The sequence below is a fragment of the Populus nigra genome, chromosome 13, assembly GCF_951802175.1.
Source record: "Populus nigra chromosome 13, ddPopNigr1.1, whole genome shotgun sequence".
In the NCBI taxonomy this organism is placed as follows: Eukaryota; Viridiplantae; Streptophyta; class Magnoliopsida; order Malpighiales; family Salicaceae; genus Populus; species Populus nigra.
The window spans coordinates 1,559,971-1,587,229 of NC_084864.1; the positions used below are offsets into that span (position 1 = coordinate 1,559,971).

At 32.3% G+C, this 27,259-nt stretch overlaps 1 protein-coding gene and 1 pseudogene across 1 annotated transcript; one reads left to right on the top strand and one right to left on the bottom strand.

Annotated features, from left to right (window-relative positions):
- The first annotated feature begins 9,691 nt into the window (after positions 1-9,691).
- LOC133670720 (UPF0481 protein At3g47200-like) lies at positions 9,692-20,644 on the top strand. The gene is made up of 2 exons (XM_062091300.1): positions 9,692-9,931; positions 19,041-20,644. Exon 2 carries the CDS (start codon positions 19,078-19,080, stop codon positions 20,554-20,556), a length of 1,479 nt encoding a protein of 492 aa, XP_061947284.1. The 5' UTR covers positions 9,692-9,931; positions 19,041-19,077; the 3' UTR covers positions 20,557-20,644.
- A 3,232-nt stretch (positions 20,645-23,876) lies between these two features.
- On the bottom strand, positions 23,877-26,685 carry LOC133671188 (probably inactive leucine-rich repeat receptor-like protein kinase At5g48380; annotated as a pseudogene).
- Between the last annotated feature and the right edge of the window lie 574 nt (positions 26,686-27,259).

Below are 27,259 nucleotides of genomic sequence, written 5' to 3' on the forward strand. Positions count from 1 at the left end.
AGAGGCAGGAAGTGATAACGATCTATAGTTTTGCACAGAAGTAGAGGTAATAACGACGAATGCTGTTACAATTGCTGTTCAGCCGTGCCTTTATTTCGATATGGAAGTGATATAATTTGTGTCTTTCTTGCAGATCGCATTTAGAAAATATTGTTATTTAAAGAAGCTCAGTGAGCTAAATAGTTCTAACAATGTTTCATGTTTTCGAATTTTGGGGTTAAGAAATACTGGTGGGACAGTTGTTGCCTTACCTCATCAGCATGAACACTCCACTCATGCTTAACTTGGCCATTTTCTTAGAGAATTCTTCATGCATTTTGCCGGATGGGAGTTTTTTTTTCCTGTTTCTTTCTTGCTTGGCACAACTATTACAAAATGTTGCATGCCATTATAGAATTTCTTGCTTTAATTAATTTTAACATTAGACTGAGTTAATTTGGGAATGCTATGCACCAGAATTTAGTAACAAGTTGCAGAGGATTTGTTGTTTTGATAAATTGGGGCATTCATACAAGATTGCCACAAATGTTTTGCATTCTATTAGAACAGTTACATAAATGCAATTGAAGTTTCTATAGATTCATGTAATTGTGAAAGATGTAATGTTTTTTAATTATCGGATTGTACAAAAACCAACTAAAACGTAACTTTCCTCTCCAAGATTATACAAAAACACCCCTTCCTGATCATAGAAGTGTAGAATATCTCTATTTTCTAATATACCATAAATTAATTTATTAGAAACACAGTTTCAAACCCAATTTCAAACAGTTATTTCATATATTAAATTTATTTGTCGACCTTCAAATGGTTCTTGATCTTTTATTTAATTACTCGCTTATCTTGATTTTTACGCACACAAATATATTACCATTATCTAGGAAAATAGTTATATAGTACCATTATCTTGATTTATAATATTGTATCAATTACTTAAATAGTCCATAATACAAATAGTTAAATATTACCATTATCTAGGAAACACATATTGAATCAGTTATGTCTTATATTTGTGGAAGTAGTTGCGAGTACAGTGGAAAATGAAAAATTAAGAGTTTTTATCTAGCAATTAAATAAAACTTGAGATTTTAAAAATCAGTATTGGTTTGAATGATTCAGGTAAGAGGTTAATTATACTTAAAAAAATAATATCACCCTTAAAATATCATTTATTAGGAAAAAATATTTTTATTATGTATAAAAATATTCAAAACACTTGTATTTGAGAGAATATCATGTTTTTACTCAATGTGACAGTTCTGTACACATACTGCTTATATAGCATTACATTGGCAAAGGGATTCTAACGTGTATATTATTCTAGCTGGTAACAGTTGTACAGTTTTAAATTACAGGATCATATCTTCCTCAATTTAGGTTCCAGTCATTCTTCTGGTACAGCATTCACGGAGGATTGTGATCTGTTGAAGTTTCTGTTGTTGCATTCACGAGTGGATCAGATTCCTGATCTTCATAGGATTGCTTGTTGTGATCTTTTGAAGTCAATGTTGCTGCATTGATGGGTGGATCAGATTCCTGATCTTCATCCTTGAATTCAGTAACCATTACTTGATTTTCTACACGCCCCCTCAATCTGGAGGGTAGATCACGGACATTCAGATTGAGTTGAACCTGTCTGAATTTTACTAGCGGCAAAGGTTTGGTAAGTGCATCGGCTAACTGATCTTTGCTGGAGATAAATTGAACCACGAGTTCTTTGTTGCAAACTTGGTCGCAGACAAAGTGAAAATCAATTTCAATGTGTTTGGTTCTTGCATGAAATATAGGATCGGATGTGAGGTAAGTAGCGCCAATATTATCACACCACAAAGTTGGGCTATTTTGCGGGGGCAAACCAAGTTCATGAGGTATTGATTTGAACCAAGTGAGTTCTGCAGCGGCATTTGCAATTATTTTGTACTCAGCTTCTGTACTGCTTCGGCTACTGTAGGTTGTTGTTTGCAACTCCAAGAAATTAAGTTGGAACCCATGTAAATGCAGTAGGCACCAACTGATCTGCGGTCATCTCTGTCTACGGCCTAGTCAGGATGGGAGAATGTCTGTAAGGTGAAATCAACATTTCTGGTGTTGAACAAACCTGTTGAAATTGAGTGCTTGAGGTAGCAGAGTATACGTTTGATAACAAGCCAATGAGTGTCTAGAGGATTGTGCATAAATTTGCTAACTTTGTGAACAAAAAATGCTAAATCAGGTCTCGTAAAAGCAAGATACTGCATGTTGCCTACTACACTGCGGTAGAGGATGATATCTTCAAATGGAGTACCATCTGTAGAATTAATTCGATAATTGGAGGCCATTGGACTGGTGCAGGGCTTAGCGTTCTCCATCTTGCTTCTTTTAAGAAAATCAACAATATATTTACACTGAGTCAAATACATTCCTTCTGTGCACCAAAGTGCTTCGACGCCAAGAAAATAAGTGAGATTGCCTAAGTCTTTGACAACAAAGGTGGCTTGTAGGGAATAGATAATGTTGTTGATGACAGATACATTTTAGCTCGTTATTAATATATCATCAACATATATAAGAATGTAGATAACAAAATTAAATTTATGAAGCACAAAAAGAGATGTATCTGCCTTACTTTCACTGAAACGCAGGGACCTGAGTCTGGTGGAAAGTTTTGAGAACCAAGAGCGGGGAGCTTGCCGTAAACCATAAAGTAATTTGCGCAATTTGCACACATGATTTGGATACTGAGGATGAACATAGCCTTGTAGTTGAATCATAAACACAGTTTCATGCAGATCGCCGTGCAAGAACGCATTTTGCACATCTAACTATTTGATAGGCCAATTATATGACACTGCAATAGAAATGACTAACCGAATGGTGGCATGCTTGATGACTGGACTGAATGTTTCAGAGAAATCAACTCCTTCATGCTGGTGAAATCCTTTAGCTACTAATCGAGCTTTATAACACTCAATGGTCCCATCCGCCTTCCTTTTGATTTTGTAAATCCATCAGCATCCAACAATATTTGCTTTTGTGGGAGGTGATACCAAGGACCAAGTGCCATTGTGTAGTAATGCTAAGAATTCTTTTTTCATGGCCTCTCGCCAATGCAGTGATTTGGAGGTTTGGTTGTATGACGTGGGTTCTATTACTGTTGGAACATGTTTTATTGTTAATGCTTTTGGTAATGGATAGCAAATGAAGTCGTCACTGGATTGTCTAGGGTGATGAATATTATTCTTAGACCGTGTGACCATAGAGTGAATGTGGGTAAGAACTGACTGTGTATCAGCATGTTGAACTGGAGTCGTAGCTTGAGAAACAATTGGAGATGGAGCTGGTTTTGTTTCTATAGAGTTTGCTGGAAGTGGAGCTTAATCTATTTCTGCAGAAATCAACACAAAGGGAGTAGATGATGTGCATGTAGAAATATGGTTAGGTTGCAAATCTGTTGGACAGGAGGATGGTGGCACAATGATTTGGTGGGGAGGAGACATAGATGCTGAAGGAGAATTTTTATCACTCACGGAGTCAATGTCTTGTGAGTAAGGGAAGAGGGTTTCATTGAATATAACATTGCGAGAAACATAGATTTTACCCGTAGAGAGATCAAGACACTTGTACCCTTGATGACAAAGACTATAACCAATGAAAATGCAGGTTTTAGATATGAAATTGAGTTTATTCCTATTATATAGTTTTAAGTTTGGCCAGCAGGCACAACCAAACACACGCATAAAACGATGGTCAGGGATTCTATGATAGAGAATTTTAAAAGGGGACTTGCGGTTTAAAACAGGTGTTGGAAGTCTGTTTATGATATAGGTAGCGATTTGAAAAGCATATTCCCAATAGATCATAGGTAAATTCGAATGAGCTAACAGGCTCAAACCAACTTCGACAATGTGTCGATGTTTGTGTTTAATAGAGCTATTTTGTTGGTGAGTGTGTGGGCAAGTTAGACGATGGTTAATGCCATTTTGGTGGAAATAAGTGTTTAGTCGTTGATACTCCCAACCCCAGTTTGATTGGATTGCTTTTATTTTATTTTTCAAAATGTTTCTCAACATATGTTTGAAAGTTTAAAAAGACCTGTTCAACATCAGATTTTTAAGTTTAATAGGAAATAACTAGAGAAACTTGGAATAATCATCAAGAAAGCTAACATAATATTTAGCACCGGATGTGGAGGGCATGGATGTAGGCCCCACGCATCGGTGAAAATTAAATCCAAAGGGTTCAAAGAAACGAACGTAGAAGTTTTAAAAGGCAAATCATGGGTTTTTGCCATTTGACATTCAGGGCACACATTGTGTGTTTTATTTTTCTCTATAGGAAAGGAAGGGTGGATATGATTTGATTAACCACTGAAGCAGATGCATGGCCAAGTCTACAATGCCACTCATGGGAACGAACACAAGAAAAAGCTTGAGGAAGGCTGGATTTATAGGTGAATTGATAGAGTCCATCATGAAGATAGCCTCGATGAAGGACGTTTCCTGAGTAATCCTTCACAAGAAAATGATAAGAGCGAAACTCAAAATACACGTCATTGTCAACACAAAACTGGTGCACAGACAGTAAATTCTTTTGTATTTCAGGAACAAGAAGAACTTGATTAAGAACAAAGGTAGAAGAAGGAGTGGAAATTTTGAAAGACACAGTTTTTGAGATTTGCAAACCTTGCCCATTTTCGACTTGCACACTGTCTACACCAGTATAATCGGTTTTCTGAAGAGTCAAATTATTAGCATCATTTATAATGTGATGTGTGGCTCCTGTATCCGCATGCCATACAATTTCCCAAGCATTGTTAGTGTTGGGTTGGTTGCCATTAATATGCAACAACCATTGACAATTGCAGCAGCTACAGCTGGAGTTGCACCAACCATGTGCACCCATCTAAGATGTTAAAGGTTGGCAGCCACCATTGCTGAAAAAGAGTTAGAGTTGGCAGCCACCTTTGTTGAAGAAGAGCTGGAGCTGTGGCACCATTCATGCCTATAAATAGAGGCATACGTGAGAGAGCAAAAAGAGTGAGAGAGGGTTGAGAGAATGTGAAGAGAACAAGAGAGAAAGTGAGGGGCTGCCAAGGGCAGCAACCCTACTGCCTTGTGCAGCAGTGTGAGAGCAATGGGAGTAGAGTTTGAGTGAAGTGATCCTCCTCCTCCATGTGTGTTGTAATCCTTTCTTTATCTGTCTCTAATAATATTGACTTCTCCCGTGGATGTAGGCGGTTTTGCCGAACCACGTTAAATATTATGTCTCAGTGTGCTTAGCCTCCTTTGAGCAACTATCAGTACACCACCGGTCCGCGCATAGGGGAGCCGGATTCCCTAACAGTTGGAACCATGACGCATAGCTACTAGTCCATGTTTTGCTTGTAGAGGAGGTGCATCCTGATAAGATAAATCAAATTGAAAATAACATTTCTTAGCAGAGTGTTCGATTTTACCACATATCTGGCAAACGATAAAAGGTTGATCATGGTTTCTGTTGCTGGAATTATAGCCACCACGATGAACACGCCCCCTGTCACGAAAGCCACCATGCCTTGGAAAGGTGTATTGACATTGTGCAATATTTGCAGAAGGTTGTTGGATGGCAGGGGTGAGAATAGATTTCTTCAAGGGTAATATTATTAGTGCGTGTTGATATGGAGGCCACAAAGCTATCATATTCATGGCTGAGACCTACAACAATATATGTTATGATATCATCATGATTTAGTGGTTGTCCAGCAACAACTAATTCATCAGTGAGTCTTTTGATGAAATGAAAATAATCAGTGGTTGTCTTGCTGCCTTTCGTTGCAGTTGCAAGTTATGTTCGAATTTGCAGAATGCGTGCACAAGATCGAGAGGAGAAGGTATCATCCAACGCATTCCAAACAGCCTTGGAAGTTGTATAATTCACAACTTGAGGAAGAATCGGTTCAGATAAGGAAGTCATAAGGGTGCTGAGGATGAGATTGTCTTGACAAACCCATTGCAAGTAGGCTAGGTTTACACGTTCAGAAACAACAGAAGTTTCAGGGTGAGAAACAGAGATGATTTTAGGTGGTTTTGGAATGCTACCATCAATATAACCAAAGAGATCTTGTCCTCTAAAATATGGTACAAGATGTGCTTTCCAGAGGAGGAAGTTGTCATGGTTGAGTTTGACAGTAGCAACAGATGGGATGGAGATGACAGAAGGGTGGGTTGGAGTTGCAGGAGAATTTAAGGAAGACATTTAGACATTAATCTTTTTATAGCTCTAATACCATATAAAAATATTCAAAACACTTGTATTTGAGAGAATAACACGTTTTTACTCAATGTGACAGTTCTGTACACATACTGCTTATATAGCATTACATTGGCAAAGGGATTCTAACGTGTATATTATTCTAGCCAGTAACAACTGTACAGTTTTAAATTACAGGATCATATCTTCCTCAATTTAGGTTCCATTCATTCTTTTGTTACTGCATTCACGGAGGATTGTGATCTGTTGAAGTTCCTGTTGCTGCATTCACGGGTGGATTAGATTCCTGATCTTTATAGGATTTCTTGTTGTGATCTTTTCAAGTCACTGTTGCTGCATTCACTGGTGGATCAGATTCCTGAGGTGGCGGCTTCTTTTTTTTTTTGCCCAGAGAGAGGAGGGGTTGCGGCTAAGGAAGAGAAACGGGTTTAGGGTTTTTTTTTTTTTTTATCTTTAGGGTTTTTTGTGTTTGGCTCCCCTTTTCTGAAAAATTGCCCCTTTATGAATTTTTTTCTCTTCTATCTTATGTATATGGCTGGAAGTTTACTTATATATAAATTTCTACACGTACTATTCAAGGAAATATTGCAATAATTATTGTAGAGATTATCTTCTATAACTAGCACCAACAAGTCTTATATATATGGTATTTTATATTGCATTGATTGTTTTCCATAACCAACATGAATCAAATCATATATTTATGGTATTTTATATTGTAGTAATTATATATGATTCAATAATTATCTCATTGACATATTACTTTCTTAATATTAACCCTGATGCTCTTTGTTATCGCCACATATAAACCCTTATTATTTTTATTTTTTATTTTTAAAAATTTATCAAAACATGGATAAAAAATTAGGTTAGTTATACTTTAAAAAAAAACAATATCACCCTTAAAGTATCATTTATTAAGAAAAAGTATTTTTACTATGTGTTTTCTTTTAAATTTATCATTTTTTTATTGCCATTAATTATCCTACCTTTTTATTTTTATTTTTTAAAATTTATGATTGTTTTATGAAAAAAGTTTGACATTGGTTTTTAAATACATCAGAAAATAACATTAGTCTCTAAAAATAGAAGACTCATCAAAGATGTTGACATTAAATCCTGAAATTGTTTTTATTAAATTTACTAAAAATAAACCCAACCCGTATTTAATTTTAAAATTTAGATATAAGTGTCAATTAAGTTGTTTTTTTTTTTTTTTGAAGTGGACATTGAATCCAAGAAGATAGTAAAAATTAAGCTTTTTAGCCTATATTAATGATGCAAGTTGGGCTTTAGGCATAATATTAACTTTATGGGTTTTAATGGGATTGGACTTTGGCCATATCTTATATTATGATATTTTTTTCATAATTTATAATTATTTTTTATTTATTTTTATTATATGAGAATGTCAGTAAAAAATATATTCAGATTTTTACTAAGCAAAAGGATTAATATACATGAAATCGAAATCGACCATCAGGGTAAAAAATATACCAGGAATCACTGGAAAATACAACTTGGACCACGTGGAGCACAAGTACTTCACGCGTGATTTATCTGCAAAAAATTGCATTGAAGGAGCATGTGGCTCACGTGCTATATATAAACCTCATTAGCACTTATTTCTCAAGACCAGCAGCCCTTCTTCCGCTATTTTTTATTCAATCTTCCTGAAAAATAAATAAATAAAAACAGAAAATATGTCTACTCTTGATTTTTTTTAATTTAAATTATAATTTGAATTAATTTATCTTTTCAATTTTAATTTATCCCCTGGTTTTCTAAAATTATGTAATTTTAAGCAATCTAACTCTCAATTTTTCTTAATTGACATTTTAACTTAATTTTATTTTAAAATCATCCTTGAAATCAAATTTTTAAAAAAACTTAGCTAAATTAACCCCATTTATCAGCTGTCTTTTCAATTTAACTCTTAATTGTAACTCAAAAATTCTCAAACTTTCTTTTTTTGGTCTATAATGCTCAATTATTTGTTCCATTTCAACCTTGACTATCTTTTATTTTTGAATTTATTATGATTTTCAAGATTTATTATAAAAACAAAAACTAAATAAAAATAAAGAAAATAAAATATGATTAAAATTAACTAAAATTACAAAAAAAAATTGGAATTTTTTAATTTTTAAAATACATACAAAAATATGGGTTGAAATTGGATTATAACAAATTAAACAAAGAAGTTACAAAAGCTTTTTTGTGAAAAAAATTGTTTATTGTTTATTTACTAGTAATGCTATATAAAAACATAAACTTGGTTAACTTGTGATTTTTGTCAACTTAGCTTTGAAGAAGTTGATCACACTTTAAATAGACTTTAAATAGAAGATCTAATCTTTAGAAAATCTTTATTCAAAACCTAAACCAATCATAGATTGTCTAACGAAATATTAGGACTCTTGATTTTATTTTAATTTATCGTTTTTAATGCGTGTATATGTTTTGGAAAACCCAGCAACAACACCTTAAACACAAAGGAATAATCCTGAAAAATAATAAATTTTCAACAAAATTAAAATCTAAATACTTCAACAAGTTAGCACTTTATACTTAATTTAAATTTAATATTTAATTTATATTAGGATGTATGTTAGGGTTTTGTTTTAATTTCTATTACAAGATTATTTTAGTTATATAAAACTGCATGCGTACAAATTAAATTATAGCTTACAAACAACATACTTGCGATGTTTTGGATTTGGTTTAAGCTCGGCAGACATTAGTTGATTCAATATAAGGATAAGCATTCTATCTGTAAAGTGTACCTCCCCCCTGTAAGGGTGCAGGGTGTATGTAGTTCCTTTTCTTTTCTTTTATAAAAGAACTAAACTAGATCCGGTCTGTTTTTTTAATAGAATTCAAGCAATTGTCAAGCTATTGGACTTTCCTAGATTCGCCCTTGTCAAGCTAGAATCTAGATAGCGTATAGAATTAAGTCCCTTAATTATAGCCATTGTCATATGCATTTGGGTAGACAAGGCAAGAGAGAGAGAGAGCGAGAGAGAGAGAGAGAGAGAGAGAGAGAGGTGTTGCAATATATATATAGGAAAGATCAGGCTCGCTGCTTGGGACTTTCTTATATACGCCCTTGTCAAGCTAGAATCTAGATAGCGTATAGAATTAAGTCCCTTAATTATAGCCATTGTCATATGCATTTGGGTAGACAAGGCAAGAGAGAGAGAGAGCGAGAGAGAGAGAGAGAGAGAGAGAGAGAGAGGTGTTGCAATATATATATAGGAAAGATCAGGCTCGCTGCTTGGGACTTTCTTATATACGCCCTTGTCAAGCTAGAATCTAGATAGCGTATAGAATTAAGTCCCTTAATTATAGCCATTGTCATATGCATTTGGGTAGACAAGGCAAGAGAGAGAGAGAGCGAGAGAGAGAGAGCGAGAGAGAGAGAGAGAGAGAGAGAGAGAGAGAGGTGTTGCAATATATATATAGGAAAGATCAGGCTCGCTGCTTGGGACTTTCTTATATACGCCCTTGTCAAGCTAGAATCTAGATAGCGTATAGAATTAAGTCCCTTAATTATAGCCATTGTCATATGCATTTGGGTAGACAAGGCAAGAGACTTGGAGAGAGAGAGAGAGAGAGAGAGGTGCTGCAATATATATATAGGAAAGAGGCTCGCTGCTTGGGACCCTATATACAGACACAGTCCTCTGATCTCCGTCCTCAGGTCAGCACTAACTTGTTCTGTTCTTTGAAATGTTTAGTTTTTTGAAATGTTATGCTTTGGATTTGGTTTAAGCTCTGCAGACAATAGGTGGTTCGGTGTATGTAGTTCCATTTATTTTTATTTTTTAAAAAGTTGGTTTGCTTAATTATGTTTTAGTTTTTTAAGCTCTGCATTTGATCAAAGCTAGATAGATCACCCAAGTACTATTTTTGGGAACCTAACATTTTTTTCTATATTTGTTCTCCATATAAAACACATTAAATATTAAAAACTCCTAAGAAATTAGGCTGAACCCCTCTCTCTTTATATGGGCTTGATGATCCCACATGGATCAAACTAAACATAAATATCGCTCTTTTATAAATCAAAACATAAGTTAATTAAAATAAATATTCATAAAAAATTAAATGATTTAAATGAATAAAAAAAAACATATTCCTTTAATAAAAAAAATATCATTCCTTATTCATTCATTTCTTTTTTGTTATGAAAAAAACACATTTTGTTTTATTACATGATATTTTTTTCATAATTTATAATTATTTTTTATTTATTTTTATTATATGAGAATGTCAGTAAAAAATATATTCAGATTTTTACTAAGCAAAAGGATTAATATACATGAAATCGAAATCGACCATCAGGGTAAAAAATATACCAGGAATCACTGGAAAATACAACTTGGACCACGTGGAGCACACGTACTTCACGCGTGATTTATCTGCAAAAAATTGCATTGAAGGAGCATGTGGCTCACGTGCTATATATAAACCTCATTAGCCCTTATTTCTCAAGACCAGCAGCCCTTCTTCCGCTATTTTTTTATTCAATCTTCCTGAAAAATAAATAAATAAAAACAGAAAATATGTCTAATCTTGATTTTTTTTAATTTAATTTATAAATTGAATTAATTTATCCCTTGATTTTATAAAATTATGCAGTTTTAAGCAATCTAACTCTCAATTTTTCTTAATTGACATTTTAACTTAATTTTATTTTAAAATCATCTTGAAATTCAATTTTTATAAAAACTTAGCTAAATTAACCTCATTTATCAACTGTCTTTTCAATTTAACTAACTTAAAAATTCTCAAACTTTCTTTTTTTCCTATAATGCTCAATTATTTGTTTAATTTCAACCTTAACTATTTTTTATTTTTGAATTTCTTATGATTTTCAAGATTTTTTTGACACACAAAAATTAAATAAAAATAAAAAAATAAAAAAATGATTAAAATTAACTAAAATTACAAAAGAAAATTGGATTTTTTTAATTTTTAAATTACATACAAAAATATGGGTTGAAATTGTGTTATAACAAGTTAAGAAAACAACTTACAGAAGTTTTTTTTGTGAAAAAAATTGTTTATTGTTTATTTACTAGTAATGCTATATAAAAACATAAACTTGAACAATAATTTGTGATTTGTGTTAACTTAACTTTGAAAAAATAGATCATAGATCTTATTTTTTTAAAATCTTTCTTCAAATTCTAAAACAACCTAAAATTGTCTAATGGAATCTAGACTCTTGATTTTATTTTAATTTATCGTTTTTAATGCATGTATATGTGTTGAAAAACCTAACAACCACACCTTAAAGACAAAGGAATAATCCTGAACAATAATAAATTTTCAACAAAATTAAAATCTAAATACTTCAACAAGTTAGCACTTTATACTTAATTTAAATTTAATATTTAATATATATTAGAATGTATGTTAGGATTTTGTTTTAATTTCGATTACAAGATTATTTTAATTATATAAAACTGCATGCGTATAAATTAAATTATAGCTTACAAACAGCATATTTACGATGTTTTGGATTTGGTTTAAGCTCGGCAGACATTAGTTGATTCAATATAAGGATAAGCATTCTATCTGTAAAGTGTACCTTTCCCCTGTAAGGGTGCAGGGTGTATGTAGTTCCTTTCCTTTTCTTTTCTTTTTTATAAAAGAACTAAACTATATCAATTGAATAGAATTCCTAGATCCGCCCCTGTCAAGCTAGAATCTAGATAGCGTATAGAATTAAGTCCCTTAATTATAGTCATTGTCATATACATTTGGGTAGACAAGGCAAGAGACTTAGAGAGGGAGTGAGGGAGGGAGGGAGGGAGGTGCTGCAATATCTATATAGGAAAGAGGCTCGCTGCTTGGGACCCTATATTATATACAGACAGTCCTCTGATCTCCGTCCTCAGGTCAGCACTAACTTGTTCTATTCTTTGAAATGTTTAGTTTTGGATTTGGTTTAAGCTCTGCAGACAATAGGTGGTTCCATTTATTTTTATTTTTTAAAAAGTTGGTTTGCTTAATTATGTTTTAGTTTTCCAGCATATATAAAACACTTGTAATAAATTTTGTTGTTAAAGTCATTAATTGAACCTGCTGTGAAATGATCAGAGGTTCGACTTTAGATTTCTATGGGTATTAAGATAGCTATAGAGCAAGACTTGAGTGATTATCGGTATCAATACCCATTGCAGTCACTTTAATTACCCATACTAATTTATTTAGGAGAACTAGCTACATATCTAATAAAAACGAGCAACAGTATTACAAAATAAATAAAACAAAAAAAATAGAAAAAAAATTCAGATTGTACCCAAACAAGGAGCTATAAGTGTTTTTTATGTACAAATACACTTGTGGATTTGATTCAAATATCTTACAAATATTCTCCGGAAATGATTCAAAATTCAAATCAATTTTTTAATAATGCATCTGTCTTGTAAAGGAATAAATGACAACGAAGAAAGGCACCATCTTTCCCTCTCACTACCAATCTTTCCATCAACTTTAAAGGACGCTTGGAAACTTTGTCGGCAGGTGAGTGTGAACGCAGCTAAATTTTCAGTCCGTCTTATCTTTGTGGAGAAAATTGTTTACTGTACGAGGGAGGAATATAATTATAAGATTATCAAACATTGTTTTCATTTTGGGGTCTCCTTCATGCATTTGGAATTTTTATCTTCCCATGCTCAGTGGGATGATGAGCCTAAAATATTTGGTAGGTTTATCGGTGAGTTTTTTTATATATATATATTATATTATTTGCAAATATAAGAAATATGGATCCAAGCAGAGACAGAGCTAGGATTATTTATTAGAAAGAGCCAAAATTAATATAATAAGATATAATATTTTTTAATTTATTATACATGAGTTATAAAACAAATTCAAATATATAATGACCTTTGCATAAGGTAAGGGGTTTTGAGCAATATCAAATTGAATTAAAGTGATAAAGTTAATTTCATCTTTATAATGTATCAATCACTTTAATTTTATTGGTCTTTATATCTATCAAATATAAACATTCAAAGTATATAACATTAGATAAAACGAATTATTATTTATTCTCATTTCCTCAATATTACGCATTGAAATTGGTTCACTAGATTGTGAGTTATCAATATTTATTCTCTTTTTCTAAAAAAAAAGAATTATTTTTTCTTATTTTGTCCATGGTTCAACCTAAAATCAAAACATATATCGTAAGGAAAAATTGGTAGTTTTAGTGGCTCTGCTAAAAACAAAATATATAAAAAATTTAAGTATAATCAAGACAAACCAATAAAATATATCTAATTAATTAAAAAAAACATCACTATAACAAGAATTCAAAAATAAATTTGGTAAAACTAGCATATTCGAGCAAAAAAACAAAAGGAAGAAAAAATAATAGAATTATAAAAAAATCACATTAAATTCTTAACAAACAACTCAAAATAAAATAAAAATAAATTTTAAATTTGGAGGTTAGCGATGCTCAATTACCTTAATTTGTTTGATGAAAGAAGAAATAATTGGTGACACTTTACTTCAATCTTTTTGTTTGTGATTGATATTCTTATTTCTGTATTTTACCTTATATATTAGGGCTGTAGCAAGAAAAGACGGTAAAATTCATTAGGCTAAAAAAGTTATTTATAACTTCATATTTTTTCTTTCCAAGCAGATAGTTTTAAAGTTAAAGGATAACAAATATAATTACTATTAGAAGGGCCTAACTATTTAAATATTATATCTTCTCACACTTAATCACTTAGTAATAAAAAACTAACCTATAGAATTAGTCATCATAATTTTTCTCTATAGAGAGGCTGGCCCTTGCTTGCCTTTCCTTGATTACGCCCCTGGATCCAGCAGGATTCAACATTAAAGGGCTGAAATGAAGATTTAATATTTTTACAGGGATTATTATGTACAAATATACTTGATCTCTTAAAAATAATTTTAAAGTAAAGGGACTTTCCTAGATCCGCCCTTGTCAAGCTAGAATTCAGATAGCGTATAGAATAAAGTCCCTTAATTATAGCCATTGTCATATGCATTTGGGTAGACAAGGCAAGAGACTTGGAGGGAGGGGGGGAGAGAGAGAGGTGCTGCGCAATATGTATGCAGGAAAGATCAGGCTCGCTGCTTGGGACCCTATATACAGACACAGTCCTCTGATCTCCGTCCTGATCAGGTCAGCACTAACTTGTTCTGTTCTTTGAAATGTTTAGTTTTTTGAAATGTTATGTTTTGGATTTGGTTTAAGCTCTGCAGACAATAGGTGGTTCGGTGTATGTAGTTTCATGGATCAAACTAAACATAAATATATAGGTTATCTTGCAAAATTCGAGGGAAACCAACCATACATTTTCTAGCATGCATTTTTCTATAAATGTGATGTCTTAAATTTTGATGTTAATGTCACTGAACTTGTTATTGAATCGGAGGTTCAACTTGAGATTACTACTAATTAATTTGCCTACGTGTTACTGCCTTTTCGAAATTATTTTATTGAATTCTATGGTAATTAAAACAAATATTCTAATAAAATCAAATGTTTTAAGTTCTTCGAAGAAAACATCTATTTCTCTGGTGAGAATTTCTCTTTTCAATTCATGCATTTTTTGAGAAAAAATGTCATTTTTATTAGTATCGCTCTTTTATAAATCAAAACATAAGTGATTTGTTGATTAAGTTTCATGTTGGCATCTCAAAGTCATCAAATGCTTTATTAAAAACAATTTATAATTATTTGCAGTTTTCCAAGCATATAATGTTCAACTTTATTACAGAGGAATGTGTTCTAGTTATCTACTAAAAGAGTTCCATCTTTGTTACGAGAAATCACAAACTAATTCAGAATACTCAAATAAACCTGATGCCGTAATAGCGAACAGAATACTAGTTACATTGTTCTATCTTTATTATTTTAGATTATAGATCCTCGTTATGTCATAATTGTATCTATAAATTCTCAGCTACATTGATCCATATACAATTCATGTCGTAGCATTTGATCAAAACTATTTTTGGGAAGCTAATATTTTTTTCTATATTCATGTCGTAGCACTGAAATGTTTCTCTCTTCTTTCTTTTTTTTTAATGACTTTCTCTCTCTTCTATCAACTTATAAGGACCAAAATAGAAAAAACTGAGTGTGTGTTTGATATTGCAGTAGCTGTTGTGGTTGTGGTTTGAAAAAAATTATTTTATAAAAAGTACTTTTAATTCAAGTTGGTTTTAAAAAACAGGTGTTTGGTTAAAACTGTGGTTGAAATTGAGGTTGCAAAAAAGTAGTTTAATGTGTTTGGTTAATAATGCTTTTGAAATTGAGGTTATAAAATAATTTTTAAAAATATATATTAATATTGATAGTTTTTAATTTAAATATCGTAGATTTAACTTTTGTTATTACATCATGAAATAAATAATATTTTATATAAAATATTTTTTATTGTTCCATTAAAATATCTACAATTTCATCACGAATGAAATATATCCGACAAGGATTACAGTTTTTTTGGTTTTTTAAGCGCGCAATAACATCAGGTAAAATATAATCAAGAACGAAATTGGGATTGCAATCAAATTCTGCAAATGCTACTTTATCAAGCGATTTGTGTCTAATTTATTTAGTGTCATTAAATAATGTTAAACACTAGTTTTTCGAATAAAAAACAATTAAAAAATTAAAAATATTTTTTATTTTACTGGGTTGGGCCTGGTTCAATGTATTTTAAGCTTTGAACCGGAACCGATTTGGCCGGAACCGGTCTGACCGGAACTGTATGCAAGTTACACTGTTCATGCTAATTAACGGTATGCATGTTACACTGTTCATGCTAATTAATTAGCATGAACAGTGTAACTTGCATACAGTGTACACTGTATGCAAGTTACACGTACAATGTATGCAAGTTACACTGTGCATTACCCATTACAAATCTGCAATTATTGGCTAAAGTTGAAGAGACATAGTCTATTAAAGTCATAAGGGATGAGATGTCCCTTCAGATACAAGACAATCTTCTACTAAAAATAGGAAAACCATTTTCAAATACCGGCTTGAATTTGTTGAATACCATCTTCTTCCATAGCTCATTACCAGGAAGAGATAGCCTCCAAATCCACTTGAAAAGCATTGCTTTATTCTTGGCTATCAATGACTCAATCCCAAGGCCACCCTTATCCTTATCTCTAACAATCACACTTCATTGGAGTTTGCAAATTTTTCTCATTTTGACAATTCCAGACCATAAGAATTTGCATTGGATGGAAGTAAGTAAGCGACACACACCTTTTGGCATAAGGAAGATAGACATGAAGTACAAAGGAAGAGAGTTCAACACACTTTTGATAAGGCAAATACAACCGACCATGCTCAACATTTTCCCTTTCAACGAAGTGAGTTTCTTTCGAAACTTATAAATATCCATCGCATTCATTTTGCAATGGTATTTCGTTATAACACGACTTGATTATAGGTATCAATATCCATCGCATTCACTTTACCCATACTAATAAATTTTGAGAACTAGTTCCCTATCTCCTAAAAAATGGCAACAATATTACAAGATAGATAATAACAATTAGTTATAAAAAATTAACTAGTAGTAATGTAACATCATCCCCTTGGTATGATAGGAGACAAAATTTTGATAGAATCTTATGTAGTCCTTAAAAAAAAATCTCAAATTTAATTTGGGCTTTTCAAGGTTATATGAGTTTTTCTATAAAAACAAGTTTTTTGCTAGCATAGAAAATACTCTGATGCATGAGTTAATAAAATGTAGGAGAAGAAAATAATATATAGAACAATAAATGAAATTGTAGGGAGTATATATTTGTATTTTATGTGTTTCTACCTATGACTTTGTTGTATGGTTTTGTATAGTTTAAGAAATTATTGAGTGGTCGATAATGGTTATAGGAATTGTTGAATAGTTGATGGAGTTTTAGGAATATTTTCTTAGAAAAATAAATCATCAAATCACTATACCACTGAGCAAAAAACCAACTCGTGTTCCCCTAAAACTGGACTTCCCAAACTCGTGACAAGTGTTGCAGCTCAAAATCAACTCATGTTCTTAATTCTTTAGGTTATTTAATATTAGGTTATTTAATATTATACCAATTAAACTAAAAATCTTAAAATTACTAGCAAAACTCATAGGGATACAAACCTCCAAGAACTAATGGTCCAACCACAAATAATGTAATGCTGATTGCTATGCTTTAAACCCCTGCCAAACTGTGGAAAAATACGTAGTTTATAGATTCCTGGTAGAAGGCACTTTATAAACCTTGGCTATTTACATCATTTTCCCAAAATCTTATTAAATCCATTTAACATAAAATCACTGTCTAGAATCTCTGATATACTATGTAAAATCATTTTGACTTCTTGCTAATCCAAATCTTTAATTGAAGAACTCCGTTGAGGGCGTCTATGAATGGGCGTACTATAGAGTTAATTGATATAAAAAATTTAGATTCAAATGATAATTTGTTATTATCTCAAATTTCAGGTGGTTGTAATTAATAAGCAATTTAAAATTATTTTTGTAAATCTAACTTAATTGTTAATTTAAACTTTTCAGTTAAAGTATTTTATTGGCTGATATTACAGCACTTGCAAGATCATGAGTTCAAAACCCTTATTCTTCTAATTAAATTAAATTAAATTAAAATTTCAACACAAAATTAGGTAGTTGTTCCTTCTTACAAATTTCAAGTAAAATGATTTTTACTTAGATGACGTATTAGAAAATTAATATAAAATATTTTTTGTTTTTTGTTTAAACTATTAATTTTTTATAAGGTATCACAATGTTTTTTTTTTTGGATTTAATTTCATTTCTATTTTTTATCCCACCTAATATTGGTCCACCAGCATACATCATCTATTGCTTTTTAAATTGTATAAATTTTAATTTTAATTTAAAATCTATAATATCCCATCACATAAGTTTTACATACTTAATCATTAACATTTCACTCAACCATTTTATTGCACCTTTAATACTAATTCATCATTAAATTAAGGTTTTTAACTTCAAACTACACACAAAAACGTTATAATGCTAATTTTTTGTGGTAAATAAATTAATAGCTTTCAGAGAATAATATAAGTTATATCTCAAGATCTCATCTAATAGGTTAGCTATTGAGTTAAGATCACTCTCTGACATGGTATCAAAATCTTGATAATTAAGTGGTCACGAGTTCAAATCTTACCACTCCTATTTATTTAATAAAATTAAGCACATGATAATGTGGATCTATGTAAGTTTCAAACTTAAAAGACTTTCATTTAAGAGAGTGTGTTAGAAAATAATATAAATTATATCTTGGAACCTTACCTAATAGCTTAAATTATTAGGTTGAGATGGTTCTCTGAGAATAGCCTTTGTGTAATGCATCATCGATTCAAAGAAATTGAATAACTTAAGTGCTTCAAATTTGAAAAATCTGAAAATTAAAGACCATGCATATAAACAAATTATATCAAATTTTCATATAAATTGACGTTTAAGTGATAACGACTGAATCGATGGAGTGTTCATACGTTCCAAAAATATTAAATGAGTGAATTACAACAGTACATCTGAAATTTTCGTATGATTTTCTTATAGCGTTGCTCTGAAAAATTACATGGACAAATATAGTCATGAAGTAGTATGGAAAAATGTGCTTTGATTTTGTGAAATAACATAGAAATCACTATATTAGTTAGGTAAAAATATATCTCAAAAACAAAAAAAAACTCAAAATTGAACTATATTCCTTCCATTGATTCTAGGTTTGTTGCACCGAACCTGCAGACTGGAAAAGGATAAATTTACTGCAAGGGCTTCAAACATGAAAAACGATGTTGAACAGGCAAGGGCATCAAACATGGAAGACGATGAGTCAAGTGCTCCAAACAAGGGAAAAGGTATTGATGTAGGAAGTGATTCAGACATTGATAAGGATATTAACAACTTAAGTGGTTCAAACAAAGGAAAGGATACAGCAAGTACCTCAAGTATTTCAAACCCGGAACTCAAAATTGAGATGACTAGCAAGATTTTGGCACAGCTGCATAATAAGATGGAAGGGCTGACCTCTCAACAGGACCGGGCTGATTGCTGTATATATAGGGTGCCCAAATCGCTTCGAAGCGTAAATAGGAAAGCCTACACTCCACTACTGATTTCAATAGGTCCTCTTCACCGCGAGACTAAAAGAATAGAGGCCATGCAAAATCATAAATGGAGATGTTTCAAAGAGTTTACTGAACAGGATGGGATGAATGAGGACAAAATTAGGGATCTTGTGATCAGCATTCAGAATAAAGAAAAGCATATCCGAGTCTGTTATTCAGAGAATTTCAACCGAATCAGTAGCTGTGATTTCATAGAGATGATCCTGCTGGATGCTGTCTTCGTCATTAAGTTTTTGAACGAGTATAAACAGCCTAAGCATTTTGAGCCCAGGATGTTGTTTGACATACGAGAAGACTTGATTCTACTTGAAAACCAACTACCTGTCTCCATCATTTGGGATATATATCATGAGATCAATCGCGATCTCCGAGATACAACATCGGAAGATGCAACATGGGAATCTTTTCTTGATCTTGTTAGCTATGCTTTTGGAAAGCACGCAGGCGATATTGCTACGTTTCATTTTGAAAAGCACAAGTTTTCACAAGTGGCGGAAACCAAACAGAGTGTAAAGGGAAGCAAGCATTTCACTGATTTACTAAGGAGTTTTATGCAGAAGGGATCTATTGAACGACGTTATAGTTTTAATCCTATCAAGCTGAAATATAGTGCGGTCATGCTTCGCAAGGCAGGAGTGAAGTTTCAGGTCACCCAAGACAAATGCTTGGTCAACATAAAATTTGAGAAAGGAGTGTTGAAAATACCACAGTTGGAAGTTGATCACAGCTTCGAACGTCTTGTACGAAATATCATGGCCTTGGAGCAGTGCTGCTACCCGTCTCAAGCTTACGTATGCAGTTATATAAAGTTTATGGACCATCTCATCGACAGTGCAGAAGACGTGGGTTTGCTAGTCCGAAAGGGAATCATTCTCCACTGGCTAGGTGACGATGCCGCAGTTTCAAATATGATTAACAAGTTTTGCGAAAATATTGGTGACAATTACAGTTGTTTTGGTCGTATCTCTCGAAAGATAAATTCCCACTATGAGAGCCGCTTTAACCATACGAAAGCAACCTTGAAACTTATATATTTCGCCAATATTTGGAGAGGTACGGCAACTGTTGCAGCAGCTATCCTGCTGATCCTCACTTTCATACAGACTATAAGTTCCGTAAAATCGTTATTCTAGGATTTTATCTTGTTTAGTTTCGTTGCTCCTATGTAATAATGGATTGGATTGTTATTGTTAATTGCCTTTGAAAAATGTTGTTAAATTTTGAGTTTGTGTTGTTCTGAACCAATAATATTATGGTAATCCATAGATATTATCGATGAAAGCTAGCAATTTAGACTAAAACTTCTACAAGCTTGATCCATCATCTAAGCTCAATATTACCGAACAAATTAAATTTATTGGGTATGAGCACAAATTAAATTAAAAATATAGTTCAAATATATTTTATAGTTTTTACTTTAATATCCTTCTAAGGATATTTTAAGTAATTTTCATTTTAATTTTCCAAAAATATCCTTTAGATAAAGGACCTTTGAAATAAATTACACATTATCTGTGTATAAATAGACAATAAAGCCACCAAATCAAAGACGCAAGCATAGAAGCATAGAAGACAAGCAAAGAAGATAAAAAAAAAAACAACAACAACAACAAGCAAAAGACACAAGGACAACAAATAAAGATTAAAGATCAAATACAAATACAAATATTTGAAAGTTCTCTCAAAGAAATTCAAGTCCATTAAAGAGGCAAAGTATCAAAGTCATTTACTTCATCAAATCAAATCAAATCAAATCAAGTTAAGATCTCACATGATAAAAGTTTTCAGGCTCGTATGAATAATCTTCATCCTTATTAAATAAAATCAAGTTAAAATCTTACATGATAAAAGCTTTCAGGCTCATGTGAATATCTTCCTATCTAAAACAAGATCCAGATTTGACTGTTAATAAGAGGAATTCATACATGTGAAGAGCACTTCAAGAGAATTTTAACTATTTCTTATAATCAAATTCATTATTGTAATTTTAACACTATTTTTAGTGTATTTTTTTAATACATGAAATTTTATGTATACAAATTTCTAGCATGCCTGGTTGGACCCTTTTTCCTCTCATCTCTTGAGTTAACAAATTTCTTATCCAAAATGAAAAAAATAGAGCATGTAAGCAATTCTCAAGGTGCTAAAGTGAATATTTTGCCAGCCACTCACCTAAGAATTCAGTCTGATAAGTTCAATTTGATCTCTTTATTAAGAAAATTCTCTAAAAAAAGAAAAAAAGAAAGCAACTTCCTCAAAATATAAGTTTGGAAACTCTCTCTTTTCAAATATGTAAGAAGGAATTGAGATTCCACCATGTAACTCAAATTCAAGCATGCAATCGAAATCTAGATCTCATTTTATGATTTTTTCCAAACAAAGATGGAGAGATTACTTATCCTTATCTAACTTTTATAATCTGACTCTTAAATGCCAGTCATGGTTACCAAAGCATCACTTCCTGAGGATCGTGTCTATCAGATGTCTCTTGAAATGAAGAAGCTGAAAAGATCAAAAGGATCAAAGATCCATCTAGGAATAATACTCATCATGATCCTTTAGAAAGCCAAGATTCTCCTAAAAAGCAACAAAAACAAGAGCAACATGATCCTTTTTTAGCCTCACCCAAGGGTCCGCTCCTCGACTCGCAACTAGCTGTGTCTATCTACTTTATTTTGTTTGTTTACAAAACTGCCACCAATTTTTTTTTATAATTAAAAAAATTAAAATTATATAAAAATAAATATAAAAATCAGGAAGAAAAGGAAAGAGAAAAGGAAAATAGTGAAGTGAAAAAAAAGGGAAAAAAAAAAAGAAAAAGACGAAGAAAGGAAATTGACGAATTTCCATCCGACTGTTTATGCTCTGTTTTTTTAGCAAACTTCTCCGGTTGTCCAAGTAAGCAAATTTTGATTTATTTGATTATTTTTTATTTCTTTGTTGTTAATTCTTTTGAGAAACAAAAGAATTTTTGAAAACAATTGCACTTTAGCTTATGTTCTATTTCGCAAATTCCAAGTTGTGTTTTACATGGTGTTGCATTTCCATGAACAGAACCATTTCCTTACCAGTTTTGGCTGATATTGATCTCTGGTTGGTCGTCCCTCTGCTGGATTTAGTGGTTTCTGATGGACTTATGCCATGCATGTGCCTTGTGTTCTGGTTGATGCTGCATGCCATGCTGTGCTATATATGTTGCTCACTCCCTCTCTCATCGCTGTTTTGTCATGCTTTTGGAGTCCCCGGCTTGATGGGCATAAATGGATGTATGCTGCATGCCATGCTGTGCTATATTTATATTTATCAATAATATTAATATTGTTATTATAACCATAATAACAATATTAATAGCAATAAATGAATAATACCATTAATATTTTAATGTCAATATTTTTTAAATTAATTTTTTTCATAAACATAATTAATTTTTTTTTTTAAATCATATTTTTAAATAAAAACCATAAAAACCACCTCAATATAAAACACACTTAAATAGTTTATATGTTGATATGTTAATAGTTTATATATTAATTGTGAAGAACGAATAAGTATTTTAATTTTACGGAAATGAAATTCATTTGTATCGTTAAAAAAATTATAATAATTATAGTCAAAATTAAGCCTTTAATTATCAAATTATACCAATTTTGTAAGATATAAATTTCAAACAATGAACATGTTAAGGTATATTTACTAGAATACATAATTTTTTAATTTTAAAACTTGTAAAATTGATTTAATTTTACTAAATTTGATTAATTTTATTAATTTTTAAGTTTTAATGTTAGATTCATTTTATCTTATAACTTCATAAGATTTTAAAAGTGAAATTGCTTTTTTGCCGACATTGGTATGGACTTTATATTGCTATGGAAATAAATAAAGAAAAGATGCGTTGATTTGTTAGTCTATTTCTTCAAGTCAAAAGGCCAAGTCTACTGCATCAAAATCCAAGTTTATGGGACCCGTAATTAAAGAGAGAATAATGGATGGCCCTATAGGACTACAATTTCCACGAAAGTGCGGGAAAACAAATTAGTCAAAAAAAAAAAAGATTAAGTCCTGATTTATACGTTTTTGTCAAATAAAGTAGGCTTATTTTTTTTTCTTTTTCTTTTTCTTGTCAATAGAAGTATTTGCACGTCAGTCAACATAAATATTAATTGAGATTAAATTATTCGAGCAATTCTAATAATACTTAGTATATTTAATAATTCTTTTCAATTGTGATTTCAAAGTTTAAAATAAAAAAAATAAAAATAAAGAAAGGAAACTTCCTCAACTTTAATATCAACTTCTTTTAATGATTGCTTCCACATAATTTAAAGTAAAAACCTTGTAGGTTTTTATATCTATGTTTTAAATATTTATTTTTATTTAATTTGATGATGATAATTAAAATATGAACTTTAATGATTTAAATTTAGGGAAAAGGTGAGAAAACCTCATACAAGACTTTTGGGACGATTTGGACGTAATTGTATACAAAACTTTAAGCTGTATCCTGAGGTTTTTTTCAAGTCCCCAGAAAAGAGACTAGTTTGAAATATTTGTAGTTACTTTTGCAGTACCTTGAATTTGGATAGATAGTTCAAGCTTATTCTCAAACAGCACCGTTGCTTCTTACATACTTGTTTATTATACCAAAACATGATACAGTTGCCTAAATTTGTCCTGTTTTTCCTGTTTCCATTGACTCTATGCCATTTCAATCTCAACAGATTTGCCCTTTGAGCTGGAAGGGTAAATTTCATGCTGCTGCACTAGAATCTCTGAATCATCAATTTGGCCACATCTCTCCCTCATTGCTCTTATGTCTTTGTACACTTGATGCATTGTTGGTCTTCGATCTGGAATGGAATCAACACAGTGGCATGCAACTTTAAGCAGCTGAAATATCTCATCATCAAATCCTTGCCCAACCAGAGACTTATCAATGGCATTCATAGATCTTGGAACTAGTCAAAAGATGACTAATCCATTCATTAAGAAGACTGTTCGAGGAACCAGTCATTCTGCTAGAATCCACCCCCGTAATCAGCTCAAGGAGCACAACTCCAAATCCATACACATCTTCCATAGCATATGCTGTATCCCAAAACTCACCTTTCAAAGGGGAAGTGTTAGTTGGATTTACGATTATCGCCTCCCCAAAATTCGACAACTTTGGCTCGAAATCCTGATCAAGTAAGATGCACTTTGAGCTTATGTTAAGATGGAAAACTCGGATAGTACTACTGCAGTCCTGATGAAGCCATGCCTCTTGCTAACCCGATTGCAACTTTAAACCTCACAGTCCATTCCATGATCTTTGCCTGGCCTTCCATTGGATGTAGCCAATCATAAAGGTTACCATTTGGCATGTATTTGTAAACCAGAAGCCAATGTTTTGATGTGATTGAAAATCCCAAAAGTTGAAGTAAGTTGACATGCCTCAATGAACCAAGTGTCTTCAATTCTAACACGAATTGCTCCTCGAGGATTCGACAGTTGTGTAATTTCTTCACTGCAAAGAGATAACCACTAGGCAACGCTGCTTTGTACAGCATCCCAATCTTCCCCTGCCCGATGACATTGTTTTCGCTGAAATTATTTGTTGCATCTTTAAGATCTGTACAGCTCATTCTTGGAACCTTCTTCTCCAACATACAAATCTGAGGACAGAGATTCCCAATCCATTACTCACTAATTGTTGAAGAAACACAAGTATTTACCTTGAAATTGAAGCAGGTTAAAGAATTTAGGACTATCTGTAAATTAAGACATCATGTAACTGCAGATGAATAGTTACCTCAAAACTCAAGAGATAATTTGAAATGTCTAATAACAGGACAAAAAGAAAAGCAAAAAGTCCTGCAATCAATTTCAAAAGCAAACCACTCAAAGTTGACATGCACATAATCATATTGTCAGTACCTCGTTGCCTCCTCCATGTATGTTCTCAAACGACGGCGTAGCACTTAAATTATCAGCTTCTTTCCTGTTCTTCCTCAAAATCAGCATTACCATCGTTTGTATCGTAATCTTCTTAGTCCTTTTTTTTACATGCACCCATGGCACACAGCAGGACAAAAAACCAACAAAGACTGAAACAGAAAAAACCGTATAACCAGCTGCAAACCCAGTTCTGAAAGAAGAATAAAATTCGTTGCTCTGCCCTTTGCAAGGATCTAAAGGCCCTCCACATAGGCCAGGGTTGTTTGCATAATTCACATTTATGGATGAAGAAAAACCACCGATTGGGCAAAAAATACCACATGTAGAATTTGCATTAACAAATTCTGGCACTGGACCTGACAACAGATTGTCCGCAACACTGAAGTTCCTGAGTCGACGGAGAAGGCCAATTTGTGGTGGGATATTTCTTATTAGTTGGTTATGGTCTAGTTTTAGAACATTTAAGAAAGAGAAATTGGCAATACTTGATGGGATTTCACCAGAAAAGTTGTTGTAGGATAGGTCAAGGTAAGTGATGTATGGTAGACTTTTAGAGATGTCAGATGGAATCGGTCCCTGAAGCTCATTTCTTGAAAGGTCCAAACCAGTTAAGCTTGTGCAGTTTTCGATGCCAGGAGGGAACTGGCCCTTGAACCCCATGTTAGATAGTGCTAGATTTATGACTCTGCTCTCCTCAGGCTTCCAGCACTGGACTGCCGCAAACCTACAGATGAAACCCTCAGTCTGATTGGCGAAGTCCCATGAAGTGAAGTGATTGTAAGGGTCTTCCAAGGAATTTTTAATAGATTTCAAGCAATAAACATCAGGCTCCGTTGCACTACTTACACTAAATATACAAAACAAGACAAAGATCAGTACTGAATGAGCTCTGTTCTGACTAGTGGCCATTCTTGGAGAGTTTGTAGCTAGCACTGATCTTACTTAAGGTAAAATGAAAAGGAACAGAAAAAACGAAGTAGAAGCCACATCAATAGGTGGAAATGAGTGAAGGGTATCACAAAATTCAATGAGAGAGTTCTTTTCTGATTCTTGAGCTTGTTTTGAAGTTTTCAAGCTATCTAGGTCGCAGAAGAAAGGGAAAGCAACAGATAACACATTAATTTGAATTGGGATTTTATATATATATATGTGTGGATTATGGATGATGCTTCCTCGCAGTTAATATTGACCATCTACACAAGCTAAAAGTAAGGCAGTAGACAATTGAAAATGGATTACCGCTACCCGTGGATATTTTGTTTTCTTTGCAATGAACCTTCTCACCTACGGCAATTATTTTATTTCATTTCTTTACATGAGATAGATAGTTGATCTTGATAAGCTTGTTTTTTTACTTGAAAGAAGGATCCAACTTTTTCCTGTGCTCATCTTCACTCCCGTAGTAGTTCTCTCTTGTAAAGAACTGTATCCATTGCCGGCAACACTAAGGATATGAATCAAAAGAAGAGCAAGTTTTGCATCAAGAGCCATTTGTGGATGGCAAAACAGCAGCAAATAGCAAGAGATCGTTCAAAGTTAAATTTGACTTTTAACTACGTGCCGCGTTCAAAGTTCCAAAGTCTTTGTCATCTAATTTTGATAGTTTTTCAAGAAGGATGAGTGGGAATTAAGGACTCGAAAGCCGCGTCAGATATATAGGGTGTTTGGTAGTGGTTAGTAGTTGCGGTTTTAAATATTTTTAAAAGTAATGTGATAAGGTTTCCTTTTAGTTCTTGAAATTTCTTTAAAAATTATTTTTTTTAGCTTCTATATTTTATTTTCATTTACAAATTGTTCTTTATTTGATTTTCTTTTATTGTTGTTTCTTATAAAATCTATAGTTTAGTCCTTGTAATAAAGAGGTTCTTATAATTAGATCCCTAAATGATTACTCTAAAT

Coding starts and splice junctions, on each gene's coding strand:
- LOC133670720 (XM_062091300.1), top strand. CDS start 19,078: ATGAAAAACGATGTTGAACAGGCAAGGGCATCAAACATGGAAGACGAT.